Source organism: Falco cherrug, chromosome 10 (genome assembly GCF_023634085.1).
Source record: "Falco cherrug isolate bFalChe1 chromosome 10, bFalChe1.pri, whole genome shotgun sequence".
In the NCBI taxonomy this organism is placed as follows: domain Eukaryota; kingdom Metazoa; phylum Chordata; class Aves; order Falconiformes; family Falconidae; genus Falco; species Falco cherrug.
This window is the reverse complement of record NC_073706.1, coordinates 32,225,018-32,241,407: the sequence shown is the minus strand read 5'-3', so window position 1 is coordinate 32,241,407 and position 16,390 is coordinate 32,225,018. Positions and strand designations below refer to the sequence as shown.

General features: G+C 37.9%; 1 protein-coding gene across 10 annotated transcripts in view; it reads left to right on the top strand.

The window, feature by feature from the left end:
- The window catches only part of PLEKHA7 (pleckstrin homology domain containing A7), a 160,370-nt gene that overhangs the window by 119,157 nt on the left and 24,823 nt on the right, over nucleotides 1–16,390 (top strand). For all 10 annotated transcript variants that reach the window (XM_055721575.1, XM_055721573.1, XM_055721574.1 and 7 more), the window contains 4 exons: nucleotides 808–1,296; nucleotides 6,553–7,072; nucleotides 9,126–9,212; nucleotides 11,544–11,597. In XM_055721575.1, coding sequence (XP_055577550.1) covers nucleotides 808–1,296; nucleotides 6,553–7,072; nucleotides 9,126–9,212; nucleotides 11,544–11,597 — 1,150 coding nt within the window. The remainder of the gene's footprint in view (nucleotides 1–807; nucleotides 1,297–6,552; nucleotides 7,073–9,125; nucleotides 9,213–11,543; nucleotides 11,598–16,390) is intronic.

Below are 16,390 nucleotides of genomic sequence, written 5' to 3'. Positions count from 1 at the left end.
TGCTACTGCAAGATCAGTGATGCTCCATTGAATTGTAACGGAAAAAAAATGTTGTAGAGAAGCTTATCATTGTAAAGAGATGAAGAAAATTGCAAATGAAGTATGTTATGTGTCAAAAGCAACATAAAACTTTTAGGATCCTTAGACATTTTACAGTGTGTTGTAAGTTTAATGTCAAGATTTCTGATACGGAATTTTTTAAATATTTAGGCAATAAGATAAATAAGTAAACCAGTGTGCATTGCAATATGTATTGGGACCAATGGAGGTAGGTTTTTATTATTTTATTTTTTGTAGGAATATCCCCCAAGTTAAAAATGCCCTGGACAATGATAGTACTGACTCAAATGTAGATATTTTTCTGTCCTCTTGGCCAGAAATGACTAGTCCTCAAGGCATCTGCAAAGATACGGAAGACTACTTTTACTTTGCAACGAGCAGTTGGCAGTTTGGTTTTGATTTTTTGGCTTTCAGTGTTTCCTAGGATAGGAAGACTTTATTTTGTACAGGTTTTTGTACATTAATATTAAACAAATTGAACACTTCTTTCATACAATATTAGTGTTTTCAGTCATTTTTATGGATGCATATAAATAATTTCTGCTTTTTTGGTAGCACTCTAAAGGTATCTTTTGTCTAACTGGGGTAACAATGGGAGTTTTGCTGAGCATCTCTCTCTTAACATGTCAAAACTATCACAGCTTGGAGAATGTGCTTTTGTGGGTATCCTTTCTAAAATAGTAACAAGACCACATCAGCTTTTAGCGGTTTAGCAGTGCTCATTTCAGTAATGTATTTTGTTTTCAGGGAAAGTGAAAAAGTAGATCAGCAAGCTGTTCCCCAAGTCAATCACGTGGATGCCTGCAAAGATTGTGTGAAAGCAGAGATTACGGATACGAAAGAAAGTTATCAAAAATCAGCTGAAATGCTTGGATATGATAAACGTGAAGAGATAAGAAGAGAAAAAGAGGAGGAGGAGCATTATAGCCACAGAAAAGAAACTCTGGAAACTAAGAAGGGAAAGGCTAAGCATGCGTTAAGAGAAGCTGATTCATTATTTCCAGACTTAACGAATGCATCGTGGTCCCAAGTAGCTCAGCCTCAGCCAGCTGAGAAGAATGGAACGCTTCCTAGTTCATTAAGTATGAGTGCTGGCCTAGTGGAGCAGCAGAATGGTACCAGCTCGTATAAAAGAGGGTTTGTTCCCAGAACAAATCCAGATAAACAGATTCAAAGGAAAAGTAACATGGCTCAAGTGGAGCACTGGGTAAAAGTCCAAAAAGGAGATACAAAAAGGTTAGTAATGGGCCCATCTTTACATAGACTGCCAAATGGCATTTTCTGAAGTTAAAGGAAAATATGTGCTAGTGATAGGTTTAGTGCAAATCAGAATGGTGTTTTGCAGAGACAATATTTAAGGAAACTTACTTTCTCTTTCAGCAGTGCAGAATGGTATTTTTCAGGTGTTTGTCTTGGGGGGCAGTCAATATGGGATTGACTAATCAAATCCCTTTAATGTTGTTACTGTATTGCAGATAGAAAAAGTGAGATTAAAGTGCTGCTTTTTTTTTTTTTTTTTTGCCTGTTTTTAATCACAGTGGATACTTAAAAGTTCTTAAATTTTGCTGCAATTGAAGAGCCAGGAAGTGAAGTGCAGCCCTCAGTTACCTCTAATTCATAAACAGCTACACAACATAAATTATAGATAATAGTTTTCCACTTAAAGGTAAAGAATGCTGATTGGGTGTTTTTGTACTTTCTGTTCCTGTTCCAAACGTCCATTCACTCCTCTGTATCAGATCAGTGCACTCAAAGCCCCAGTGTGTGTGTCACATATTGAAAGGTCTCCGTATATTAATTTAGTTAATGAAGAGGTCCTAGGATTCCCATGGTCTCCGGGATTCTCTTTTCCCTTTTCAAAATTACATAAATTGTACCAAGACGTGGAATGCACACTGGAATGCTTTTGTCATTTGAAAATCTCATAACTGCTTTACTATCAAAGCGTGAAAAAATGAAGTGATGTATATATATGCATCAATTCAGAGTGTCACCTTGTGTCAAGTGGCAGGACAGACAGTTGGGCTCTGTGCTGCAGGTTAAGATTTTTAAAATATGGATAACCTGTTGAATTAGTACCTTATAAATTTGCTAAAATTAATTATAATCAGCATGTGGATTCAGGAGGGAGAAAACTTTTAGTATTTTTTTTTTAATGCTTACCTAACATTGGTCAGGAAATTTAAGACTTGCTGATTCTGTTTGGAAGTCCATTTTTTAATCTTTGGAATTACCCTTGAAGCAGCTTTTATACTTCACAATACTGTTTAACATTTTTCTAGACTGCTAGAGTCAATTTACTTACATCTTTTTTGCTTGGATATCAAGCAATACTTCCCAAAAGTATATGATTTTAATGAAAAAAAGTACTTGGTATGTTGGTTCTTCTTACACCCACGGGTGTATTAGTCAAAAATAATAACAGAAAACTGTTAAACTAATTAGCCCGCGCTTAAAAAAAAAAAAAAAAAGTGTTGATGTTTTTCACATCAAAAATATAGGCAGTAAACAGGCTTGAGTGATAGCCAAGTACTGTTTTCTTCCTAATTACTCTTTCCAGTAAATCACCTTTAAGTGTGTATCAGGTGTAGAGTTAAGATAGCGCTGCTGCAGGTGCCAGTTTTTGTTTTAGATAAAACCAGCTACCTCAGCTGGAGCTGCCAAGTATTCAATGAAACTTCACGAGAGTTCACTACAGCAATGTAACCAAAATCTAACTCTCTCTCTATATATATATATATATGTATAATTTTTTTTCTTAAGAACTTTCTTTGTGTTCTATTTTAGTTCAGTTGACCTTGTTTTCTTTGTCTTTCCTTGACAAGTGCTGCTATATTCTTTGAGTTCAAAATAAATTGAACGTTACCTTCCTGAAGATGAATAGATTAATCTTTTAAACGGTACCCTCTCTAAGCCTGAAGAGGCTGTCGCAGTGCACTTAGCTGATGGACAGAAATGGCATGTTAGTTGTCAAATGTTGGCTTGATTGCAGGATATAGATATCTAAGGGAGTCAATGATTTGATTGACATTCTATTTTGATTTTAGTAAATATGAGTGGACCACTTAGTCAATGCAGAGCATTAAGAAATTGTTACTCCACCTGAAACGTTACAAAGAACTTCTGAGGTTCTAGAAGCCTTTATAATTTTTGGACACAGAATGAGTACTGTTTTGTTTCCTGGTTCAGGTGTTTAAAGGTGCAGGGCTTGCAGCAAGTGGATTATGACAAGAAAGAACTCTTTCAGCTAGGGGGGCTTCACACAAATACAACAGTTTGTATAACTTTTTGCAGGGATTGCACCTTTTATGTGGATATTTAGATCTTTCAAATAGATCTTTTACTTCCCCTTTTTATAAAAAAAGCACTTGGAACTGTTTGCTAACTAGTAGATGTTAGCTGTCACTCTGGACATTCACCTACCTCTCAATGAACTGTTGGCTGCACCACAGTTACATCCAGTGTAGCCATATAACCCCACTCCGTTCTCAGCAAAGGGGAGTACCTGCTTTGGTAAGGTTCGTGCTAGCCTTTGGGAGACATCTAGAGAATTGAAAAGGTTGAAAGGAGGCTTTCAGGAGATTTTGGTTTTAAGTAATTAAAGGTCAGGACCATCAAACAGCAGCTGTCAAGAGATTATTAGTCTTCGGTTTGATTGCAGTACCTGGATAGACATAGGGAATGCATTATTGTAAAGAATCTGCCATTGCTAACAGTTTATTTGCACTTAAAAACATACATAAATCTGATAAAGATAAGCTCAGTATTTCACAACTAAATGCAGTCATGTTGAGAAATTTCCTTCCTTGTAAATAGAGTGTTAAACATTTTTTGATACGCAGAACTTTCCGTTCCTTCCTGATGTGCTTAAGGAAGAAACATTGTCTTTGTTAGCTTCTCTGCTTTCCCATGAATGGACGTAGTTTTCCAATAATTGTGTTTGTTTTCATTTGAACTTTTGTCTTTTCTTTTTAAAAGATCTTCCATGCCATTGCTTCCCATTGCGGTCCCTGAATGATTTTCATGGCCTGTAATCATATAATATAGCATCAGGCCAGTTTTTCACTCTTCAATGTCTGCTTTCCTTATTATATTATTTCTACCTCATCATTCAAGAGCGGGGGGTTCACGAGAACAACTGCTTTTGCTCATTTTTACTCTTGATCCTTGAGAAAGCAATTGTCCACAGTCCGTTGTGGACTAAGTGGGGTCATTTGGGACAGCGTTCTTTTCCCGTTGCAGAAATTGATCTGTCATCTTAGTACCTGTTTTTATGTAGCGTAAATGATTTTTAAGGTTCTGAAAACTTGCGTGGTAGAGATGCCACCTGCTTAAAGGCTGCCATCTCAGCTGGAGGTTTCTCCCATCTTCATATACAGGCAGGCTGCAATTTCTCAGTATATAGGCAGTTGCCTCTAAAATTCAGCTTGGATGTGACTTTCTCTGTGCAGTCTAACGCACGTGCAGCTTTGGGGTTTCTTCTAGCAGGCTGAAGTATTGCATGAAGCTGGCACTTCCCAGCTGCTCAAAGTACTGCTTTCATCCAAACATTTTTTAGTTCCTTTCAGACAAATTAATTCTTTTTTGGAAGAAAGGTGTGATATTTCTGTGTGTCCTCCCCAAGTAAATCTCATGGGGTATTTCTTTTCGGACGGTGTTAGCTCCTAAAGCTGCTAGCCCTGGTCACTTCATTGACTACCATTAATTCCGGCTGATGTCAGTACTGAACCCTTTCACGTTCAATTAGAAAGAAACCACACACAGATGATTTGAAACATTCACTAGTTTGCCATTCAATAGACGGCTCTGCTAGGTTGGAGTATAGGAATGGTCAAGCCCCCTTGTCCATTTTTCCGCAGAAAAGGCAAAAGGATCTGTCCTAGCTTCATGCCTGTCTCAGATGTCCTTTTGAAGCATCACCCACTCCAAGCTTTCTCCATTCTCATTCCTGTTTAGACAAAACATGTTTCTAGCAACCACTTTGATTTTCATGTGGAAAGAATTAGCAGTACAGTGGAGAGCATACAGGGTACAGACAAATAAAAGAGGCTACTTGACCACTAAATGCCAATCTTTATTGCCTCTGTTCATACTACCTGCCTTCACTGTGAAACTTGAGGTAACATCACGGTTCTGTGCTACGAGAGCAGTGCTTTGAGGAATCTGTAAGTACTGGATGCAGCGCGGGGCAGTTATTCTGCTTTCTGGCATGAGGAATTATGTGTCCCCTCTAGAGCATCCGTATTTCAAGGCCACCCAGCAGCGCCAAATCCTGCAAGCAGCAAGAGACAGAGGCTGTTACTGAGCAGGAGTTACCAGTAGCAGTTCCTTTCCCCCTGCTTCTGTTATTCTTTGATGCTGAACAAAGAGGTTCCTTTCCATCCTGCCCTTTCTTTCATGTGGAATTCCTGCAGTTCCCAAACCATCAGGTCTCCCTCTCATGCAGAAAGTGGAACCTACTGAGTGGAGTGATGAATGTGCTCCAAGTATCTTCATTTGTGGGGGTGGTTTTTTGTTGGTTTTGTGTATTTTCTGTATTGCTGCTCTGTAGCAAGTCTAGCAGAATGGTTTTCTGTTTGGTGATCCTCAGTCAATGGGCAAATGACTGCATGTACAAACCCCCCAGATATTTAACTGGAGAATCAGAAATTAAACAGGTTCTTATGCATGAGGTTACAGCAAGATTTTGACTTCAGAGTAGGAGAGCTAACTTTGTCAGAGCTTTTGCCAATTCTCACTTAACTCTCTCCCTCCTAAAAGATTTAATTTCTACAGTTTAAGCATATTATGGGTTCATTACTAAAGCCAGGATGCAACACCTTGTTTGATATTTTAGTTTCTGAGTGAGTTTTGTTGCAAAAAGCCTTGTGTTGCTTAAAACAGTCAAACCAGAAGGATTAGGTCAGATGAAAGTCAGTCATACAGATCTGGGGGCTTTGAGCAGTTTCTTACCTTTTTTTTTTTTTTTAATTCTCATGAACAAAAATTATCTGAGATACTCATTCTGTGATTATTGAGATTTCTTCTTGCACTTTAAGGTAATTTTTTTATAATGAGCCCGCATTTGCTGTTCGTAAACCACACCACCTAGTGGTGAGCAGGCTTTTGGTGAAGATACATACTTTAATTTATGAATTTGCTCTTTAATCATAATAATTCCTTTCTTCATGTTCTTGACATTCCGTTTGGCCTAAGTACATAATGCTGCTGTTCCTTAACTTTAGTTCCAGTAGGTCATCCTAGGTTAGACACTAAATTAAAAGCCTGTATTTATACTATTTGCATCTTTGCATGGGTACAGGGTAACATTTTTGGGCAATACGTTAATATTACTTTGTTATTTTTTCTGAAAATTCTTTTAAAATGACTCTGATGTTGTGTCATGTAGCTCCTAAGCTAATGTCATTAGAGGTTTGTTTTTTTTTTTTAATCGGTCACTCCCACTCATCAATGTATGCTGAAATTTACCCATTTCTTCCACCTCCTTTACAGCCTCACTTCTGATCAGACTCTTACACGTCAGGGTCCCAATCCACCTTTTCCTGAAAACTATCACACTTTGCCAAAGAATACCAGGCAGCATTCAGGGAGCTCACCACCACCACCAAACCGCAATTTGCCGAGTGACTACAAATACGCACAAGATCGCGTTAGCCACTTGAAGATGTCCCAGGAGGAAAGGAAAGCAAACAAGGATGGAACTGTTTGGCAGCTGTATGAGTGGCAGCAGAGACAGCAATTTAAACACGGCAGCCCCACTGCCCCACTTTATGTAGGTTCTTCAGACTTCATTGATCGTAGTAAGTCAAAAAGTTCATTAGATGTTCCACGATCGATATCGGTTCCGCCCTCTCCATCTGATATTCCTCCACCTGGACCTCCAAAAAGCTTTCCCCCAAGGAGACCGCATACTCCTGCAGAAAGGCTTACGGTTAAACCATCAGATGAGAGACAGACTGTAGACGTTCCTTTTGCTGGATCACCCAGGAAGATACGAAACCATGCGGTAAAGGTTTGTACACGCTATAACTGATTTCAAAGTGTGCTACCTGTGGTGTCGTACATCGATAATTTAATTTACTCATTTTTCATTTCATCCTTCCTTGTGTATGAAAGGTTGTGCAAGTTGTAAAAGATAATACAATGAAGAATTTTCTCCTGAAATTCTTATTTTTCTGATAATTTCAAATTGATCAAGTTTTGTTGGTTGGGAAAGGAAAGTTGGTGGCACATCACATCGGTTTGGAGTATTTTTGTTTAAAAACTGGAAGGCATAGATTTATATGTATAAAATACACAAATTGTAGTATTTTAATGTATTGAGTAGATAGGCAAGAATATAAAACTCATCAAGATAAACTCCTCCTTGATTATTTACTTTTGCTTGTAGTCTTCAGTGTTTGCTGTGTCTGCTTTCTCTACCTGCTTTGCTATTTTATTTAGTCTTACAGCTGATTCAGTTTTTAGTTACAGCTAAAAACATAATAATCTTTCATGCGTTTGATAATTTAAGCCCTTTGCAAAGTCATTATCATTGGGCTAACCAAAATCAAATAGCATTGATCTGAAACTGTAACCTTTTGCGGAATTCCACTATGGTTCCTTTTGTAGGTACTGTTGTACCCTCTTATCCACGGGTGACCGAGGGTTTGGTACTCCACATGGCTCTCCTTGCCTAAGGAGGAAAGCAGGGAAGTTCAGGATTGAATCAACGTAGAGTTTACTTTTCTTGGTAGCTCTTACACAGGAATAAGTGGAAATGAAAGCCTCTATTCACCGAATTCTTTGACCTCAACCAAGGGCCCTGATGGGGAAAGTATTTGCAAAGAAAGAGAACTGTAAATTCACATACCTACTGTGGGGTCAGGACCATGACTTTGGATTGCATGCTAGCTTTATGCACAGTTTAGCTTATTATTTTTTTTAGTTTATATGCTGTATAGCTGTCAGATGTCTTTCAGCATTGATAGATTTACAGTATTCTGTCAGAGGATGAAATAGGCTAGTGATGTGCAGCACTGGAAATTAATATTTGTTTTAACTCCTGATTATATTATACCAGACATTTGGTTTCTCCACGTGTAAACTGAAGGAGCATTACATCCCTTGCAAAGGAATGTACAGCAGTCTTTTCTCTTCCTGTGCAATGTAGCTGCATAAATTTTGCTCAGAAAATAAAACTCTTTACATCATACTGGCTTTACCAATATAGGGGAATACAGTTTTCCTCATCTGCAAAACTTTGCTTCTGTGAAAGGTTCTAGAGAAAAACTGCTCATGTTTTTATATGTAAGTACACAGCATCATTTTACATCTAAATGTATGTGTCTACAAAAATCTGTTATAATGCCCCCTACCTGGAATGCTTTATTAAAGTCCATCCAGTTACACTTTTTTTTTTTTTAATAAATTTAAAAAGGGGGAAAAAAGGCAGAACAAAACACCATTCAGTGAAATTCAGACAGGTACAAAAATAAATCACGAGACATTTAGTCTGCCTTGAAGAAAGTTGTAAAAGTTTGGCATTAAGAGAAAGATGAAAGAATGGATGTGCTGTAGGTTTTCATGTTATGAGCAGAGACGGGCAGATAAAACATGATTATTTAAAAAACCCTGGTATTAATGGAACCCATTGCCACAAGGTGTCACTCATGTCAGTAGCTTAGTGTTCCCTGGCTGACAGAAGGCATTCACAGCCGGCTGTCCTAGGGCATCAGCCAACCAGCCTTTCTCTGAGAGACATTAGGTAGGGGGGAACTTTATGAATTTTTTTATTATTATTATTTGCTGGAAGCCACTCGGCACGTGCTGCTGAAGCATCTTGGTCTGCCAGAATCTGCTGATTTGCCCAGTGTCACAGGTGCTAAATTTGCATTTGTTCATTCATAAGCTCTACTTAATCATCAAAGGATCTGGCTGGCCCATGGATGTTACCCTAATCCAAGCATGCTGTGAATTCAAATAGAAAATTGGGGCAGAGGTGTGTATCTTCCAAATTTGCCCTCAAGTGCAACGTACCTCTCACTGGAGGTGATCCTTACCATTCTGGCTGTGGCTTCTTACAGAGCTCAACTCACATTGATCGACGCTCTATGCCTGCCATGGGCTACATGACACACACTGTGAGCGCACCCAGTTTGCATGGCAAGTCGGTAAGTTGAGAGTTACTTTTCCTTTTGTGTCATCATAGTATTGTAGTTAATTTTTCCAATCCTGCTTGTTCCATAGTAGTTGTATTTTTATTAGTTAAAACATAAGTAACTTGAATGAGAACTTAATCTTAACCAGCTCCCAGTAAAGCCTGTAGGGATTTTGCTGTTATCTGCAACATGAACAGGGGGCGAGCTGTCTGTTATTACAGGACTCAACTTTTATTATGTTTATTTGACCAAATACAAAGTTAATGAAATAATTGCTTAATCATGTCAAGTAACTGCTTTCTGGGCACTGAGGTGAAAAATGTAATTACAGTTCCTCTCCCTGAAGACTGCTAATTTCCTCTTTACACTGTGTCTAAATACCTGCAGCCTGAAGAGCTAACATTGCTTCTCATTCGATTAAGGAGACATCAGGCTAAGTTGGCTAGTATACGAAATTACACAATCGCACAATTACTGCAGCACTTGCCAACTAATTCCACCTATCAGGTCAGCTGCTGCGTGGCTCATCTGTGCCGTATGACATCTTGTGACTCTGCAAATGCTTTGTTAGTGGCGTGCTTGAGTCTGTGCTTTCTCGCCCATCCTTTGGTATTCTTACAGTTCCCAGGTTGTTTGCGGTTTTTCTTTGCTGCTGTATTCGCTATCAAAGATGAGCGTTATAAGTTATAGGGCACCGATGCGTAATTTTCAAAGCATCATGTATACTTCCTTTTTATACTATTTCTGAAAATGCTGCATCTTCAGAAATGTGGGCTAAAATAGAAGTTCATTCTAAAGCAAACCCATTTCTTTGTGCTGCTTTCATGATGGGATTGGCTCCCTGTGCCACACGCTGCGTCACCTGCAAATGGAAATGCATCAGCCAGTTTGTACATCCATCTGAGCTTGCAGCTGTGTCAGTTCTGCAGGTGAACCTTGGTTCAGAAAAGCTCAGGTGCATTTGGGATCATCGGCAGGGCTCTTGATTGCCCTGGTGAATGAAACTTGTAAACTTGAGATCAAACTGAAATGTACTTACACAGCTCTTGGGTTCGTATTAGAGCCTCAAAAATGGAGCCACCTGGGAATAAAACGGGGCGACTCTTCTTTGAATTGGTGAAGACTTTATATTAGCCCCAAACTAAAGGAATTATTTTTGAATTTGGAAAAGTTTCATGTCCTGCCTTACCTCACCTACAGAACAATTGCACTAAGATGGGCAATAGTAACAGGGGTTTCTCCAAAAACGGGCAGACTTCCTAGCCAAAGTCCTCAGCCAGACTTACAAGCTGATTGGACGAGAATTGTAAGTGAACACCTCTAAAGAAATGCAGGTGTGATCTATTGATTTTATGGTATAAAGGGGTTTTCTTTTCTTTAACTACATACACATTCTCCTTGGCTCAAAACTTGAGAAGAGGTATAGCTGTGTTTTTCTTTTATTCTGAATTTTAATGTACCCAGGATAACATCCTGTCAAAATAGCAATGAAATCCTAGGAAATTTGGGGCATTTTGGCTGACTGCAAAGCACATTTGCAACAATTAAACTTTATTTTGTTCTGTATTGCAAATACTTCTCTTGAAAAAAGGAGAAATAACTGTTATGATTTCTGTGCATGCTTTTTCTTGAAGTGACTGTAATGAGGATGTTCCTAGATGAATGTAACTATAAAATTAAGGTGATGGCAATTACAGGTGAGCCAATGAAAAATAAGGGTCAAGTTGAATGCTCTTACTTAAAAGAAAAAATGGGTTCTCTAATCGTATAAGTGAGATCTCTTTCAGTATTTTAGTCACAAAACTTATTTTGTACTTCCTCTGAATAAAAGAATTCATATCTTAAAATATGTATGAAATGTGATCAAAAGTATTGTAATGGTTTGTTATATGATGGCTTCTGGTTACATTCAGTTAGGTAGAAGGCTTCTCTTCTGCTCCCAAAGGGAGATACGGTGCTGGAGGATAGATACCACCTTCGCTTTTTCAGTGAAGGGATAGCCAGTAGGAATTGACCTTTGAAAAAGTAACTTTTGCAGATCTATTGTTTCAGGTAGTTATGTATCTCATTAGAGGTGGAAAACTCAAATCTCTGTTTGGAGGGTGGGCATGAGGTAGTAATATTCCTGGGAATTTTTTTGCCCATTTTCAGCTGTAAATAGCAATATGCTGGTGGAGCAAATCTGCTTTTTTTTTTTTTTTTTTTTTTTTAATGTGCTCCCTACTCTGTTATTTTGATTCCTCTTTCACCCAATGTCTTATATCTAACCAACCCAAGTATTCTGAAATTGTTTCAACCATTCAAATACATTGCATTGTTTTTTCCCTATGTACTTACCTGAAGGCGGATGACACTTACATCCAGTTGAAAAAGGATTTGGAGTATCTGGATCTAAAGGTAAGATTTTATAGGAGTCTACTTCCATTATTATTTTTTTTAACCCAGTGGTCTTTTATATGTCATCTTTGTACCTGCAGATTTTCAGATCACCTGTTCAGAGATGGGAATTCTGTCTTTTGCCATCACTGTGGCGTGTAGAATATTGAATGTCTTTATAGTAGTGACTATGCAATTAAAGTGCAAAGTCAGAAAGTATAATTGCTTCATCTTGTAGGAGGAACTTGTGTTACTGGTACTCCAGATGAATGTGATGTGGGTTTAGTGAAACCAGATAAAAACTGTTCCCAAATGTTTGTCTGCTGTAGCATTAGAACCAATATGAAGTCAACTCCTCTAAGTTCAGATAGGGTGTTCTTTTATTCCAGCTTTTTCCCTTTAAATCTCCTTGATCTGACTTTTTCCTTGCTTTTATGACATACTGTATTTATAATGCCTTGCTTTCTTGTGAAAGTGTGGTGATTAATTAGCACCTGACATTGTTTTCATGTTATTACAGCTAAGAGATTTCAAATGCACCATTCATCCATCCATCCATAGGTACAATCTGCCCAAAGAGCGTTACATGATATGTCCTTAAAAAAAAAAAATAAAAATTAAAACTATGATACTGAGCATCAAAGCATCCGCCTAAACTAAATTACTTCTGTATCTTGTGCACCTGATAGTTGGCAATTTGAAAGCAAACCTAGACTTACTAATACCAGGTTTAGAAGAAAAAAAAGAAAACAACCAAACCCCAAATTTACAATCATTGTGCTTTGCAAAGCAGTCAGCCACTTTCTGTGGTGTGTAGGATGTCTCACCACATTGAAATCATATAGTGTTTCTGAAAATCAAGGTGGAGTGAAAGCTGGCACCTTGTTATCCTTATTGATTGCACGTACGTAGCTCTCACTGATGCCATGGAGTGTTGCATATGTGCAACTAAATGAGCTGACTGGCCATGTCAGTATGCATATTTCAATTTCATCTGATGTTTTAATGGCTGAATATATAAATGAATACATCAACGGAAAACATTAGTCATACATATTATGCATATATATAGTGTCATATATACAAAGAGTTTATCACATAATGTATGTGGTATATATAGTCTAAATGATCAAATGTGTAAACTTTAAAATTGGTTGGACACATTGCACTTCAGGTCTTGTTCTTGGTTTGTTCATGGCTTTGCCAAATGTACCTGCATCCCAAGCTGTTGGCTGAGTTTTTGTGACAAATTCCAGTTTAAAGGTCCTACAATTTGAGAAATTATTAATAGAGACAGTGTTTTGTGTATTATAAAACAGAAGTTTTCACAGTTAAAAAGTGGCCACAGTTTAAGCCTTTGAAAATGTTAATATGCTTAGCAAAATTATTGGGATGGGTTTTAAACTTTTTAGTGGATTCCATCTGGATTGCTTCGTTGCAGTCTGGGGCATAGATCTGTTTGGTCTCCCGGAAGCTCCTCTGGTGCCTTCCTGCAGTCTGTGTAGCACCTGACAACAGTAGCCAGAAAGAGAAATGTATGTGGGCGCCTGATCTTTATGTGAAAAGGAACTTGATGTTGGCGTTGGTTCCCTTCTGAAAACCTTGCCATTCAAAACGTGAAGTGTGTTTCCCTCAGGATGATGTGATGTTTCACAGCGGGCATTCTTTCAGTGGTGATCCAGGAATGCAAAGATTCAGGTCAGGTTGCTGAGAGATTAAGGAAACCATGTGAAATTTGAGAGGGTGTCTTTGTGTTGTTGAATTTGTGTTTTGCCACTAAATGTAGAGATGCTTTGTTTTGCAGTATGAGGAAAAAGAATAGACTGCTGGATGAAACTCAGCAAATCACTGATTTGGTAACGGTGGAATATGGCACATGCACAGTTCATACACATGGTACTTTTCGTTAAGACACTGGAGGCTCAGATGGCGAGCCTGTTAATTCAGGTCTCTCTTTTGACTTCATTGGGCTTTGAGTTAAACACACTCTGATGAAATAATTTCAAATAGGACTGAAGATTTTAGAACTGGAGTTAAACTTGTTTCTTTTCACTAAATCCATTATTACTGAAGATCACTCTCTTCTTAGAGGTTTCAAAATACAACTTTTCAACATGGAATAGCAATTAAGCAATTAACTGCATAATGCATGCCATAGTACTAAAACTCATTACAGTAACTGGTTATGCAGCATTTAGTAATTTGTCATTACTCACATGTTTTATATGTGTGTCCCCTGGCTCTTATCCTTTTATACGAGGCTATTTTTTATTACTTAAGTGTTTTAAAATATTATCTAATAAATAATTTTTATGTTAATACCAAGATGATATTGTTCAATATTATAGCGTATGGTCATAACATAAGTATGAGTGAAGTAAAAATGCTCCAGAGATACTAATGCATTTCAGGAGTTTTCTCTTGCATGTGAGCTATTTCTGACATTAAAAAACCCACATCTCGAGGCTGTTTACTCACGCTATGAGGAAAAATTATTGATAATTTTGAACTTGCCAAATACATTGTGGAGGTTTCCTTTAATGCTACTGCCCTTAGATGATGAAATTTTTTTTCCAAAAAAAATTGTAGCAATGACTTTGTATTCTTTTTTCACTCATGAAATAGAGGTGTTGTGGATCATGGAAGACATGGCGTATCTGTATGCTGTAGCATAACCATGCCTCTTCTGCAAGCAGATGTCTACAGCTGGGAGTTTTTAATCTCTAGAGTGGATAGACCCTGTATTAGAAAAGCAGAAAGGAAGAGCAAAGGAAAGAAAAAGTTTTCCCCACAAGATTCTGAGATGACTTTGCAAGTAAGATGAAATACAAGTGGGGAAGGAAGCTTCCCTTCTCGTGGCTATGAAATTAAGTTCAAGCAGGCCACATGAGGGATGGATGGGCAGCCTCACCTCGCAAGACTTTACAAACATTCCCCAGCAGGTTATACAAAATATGGATGAGGAAGTTTAGGAAAGTTTGTGTCACTAAATATAAATTGTGCAACCAATTGAACCAAATCTGGGGCCTCTCTCGGTGGTTCAGCAGTGGTCCTGCTTCATTCTTCTGCAGTCAGTCATACTGTAATATCTGAGACTTTCGTTTCAGCTGCAGCTGAAAGAGGTTGCTAGTACAAGCTTGTGTCACGTAGGTAACAAAGGAGATAATAGTGCCTGGCAGGTATTTGTTGTGGGAGGAGGGGTAAGTGTGATTGCAATAACTTCTTCCACTGAGGTTTTAACTAGGTTGCTCAAATTATCAATATAGAGCTCTTGCTGCAAGTGTTACTACATATTATAGCACAGAAAATATCTTGCTGTAAGTCGTAACGCTCTTGAAACTGCAATTGGACATGTCTGAACAAATCCTGTTTCGTGTTGTGTGTTTGTGTGTGTGTTTTGTAAATGAAAAAAGTCTTATGGTTGGATGAGCAGCCTGCCCACAACATAACAAGCTAGCTGGATACCCAGTAACAGCTCCTGTACTGGCAGATGATAGAGACTATAAAGCTCAAGGATGGGTGTGACATAAGAGCATGTGATTACTGCTGCTCAGAGGTTTGGGGGGGGTTGATTTTTACATCTGTAACAAGCTATTGCTAAACTTTTGTTTGAAACAGATAGAAAATAATGGACCTCTGATCAACATGATATACAAAGTGCTAAAGAACTCAGCACAAGGGTTACTGTCCAGTATACATGTAAGACTGCTTGCATCTGAAATGTGCTCATCCCATTGCTTTTTAAAATAGCAGTCGGTGTTTACGTATTCTGGCTTTTACAGGCGTCTTACGGTAACCAGTAGTGCTTTCTGTAAGACTTACCCACCCACTCCACCCCCTTTTTTTTCTTTCTTTTTTTTTTCTCCTCCCCCTCCCCTTTGGGAGTCTGTATGCGAAATTATGGCTGACCTCAGTGTTTGGTTTCATTTTATCATGTTTTGAAAATGGTTGTGTCGAGTAGTGACTCCTATGTGTAATTTTGAAAACGTAAAAGCATGCTATATCTCCATTATGTTCTCATGTTTGCTGCTTGATAATTAACAAATTCTTTACAGTCCTGATTATGCAATTTAAAATATCCCCCAAATCTGTAGACCTTGTTTTTTATGTTAATTCCATTGCTTTGAAAAAGGCTTTTGCATTCTCTTAGCTTGCAGATAATTAAATATGCAAAACTATTATGTTGACATGCTAGTGTTTATAGTTAAATTTAATTATTTGTTACTGTTATACATAGGATTTGGCATTTAAATAATTCCATTAATACTTCTGAAGGAAAGGGGGTTTCTTATGTAAAACACATCATTGTTGAAAATCAAAATGCCTGAAAACTGGAAGTTTTGAGAGGCAGTAAATGCTTTTGATTTTGGTGGTGGTGAAGCAACATTTGATCACATGAATACAAATGATTAGTCTTTGAATGGAGTCTGCCGTTGGAGGGGAGAAGACCATAAACAGAAATGCTGGCCATACTCTTCTGTCTTAAACCTACTTTGTTACTTGAAAATACTAAGTGTAGGTGGCTAACTTCATAGAACATTAGATGAGAAACAGGTTTATCAAAGATTTAGCTAGGCTTAGAGTAAAATAGAATTACTTTCAGAAAGTGAGCATGATCGTGTAGGTGCCCGTTAGGTTAATAAGTAAGCTACGGAGCATTAAGCCTGGAGATTGCCAGTCGCTCGGTAAAAAGAAAACTACCCCTTCTACCACACCAAAAAAGCCAACAACTTCTGCTCTAATATTAATTAAATACAATATTTAGATGAATTTTCTTCATAAACTCTGCCTGTATATGAATAGAAATATACTGT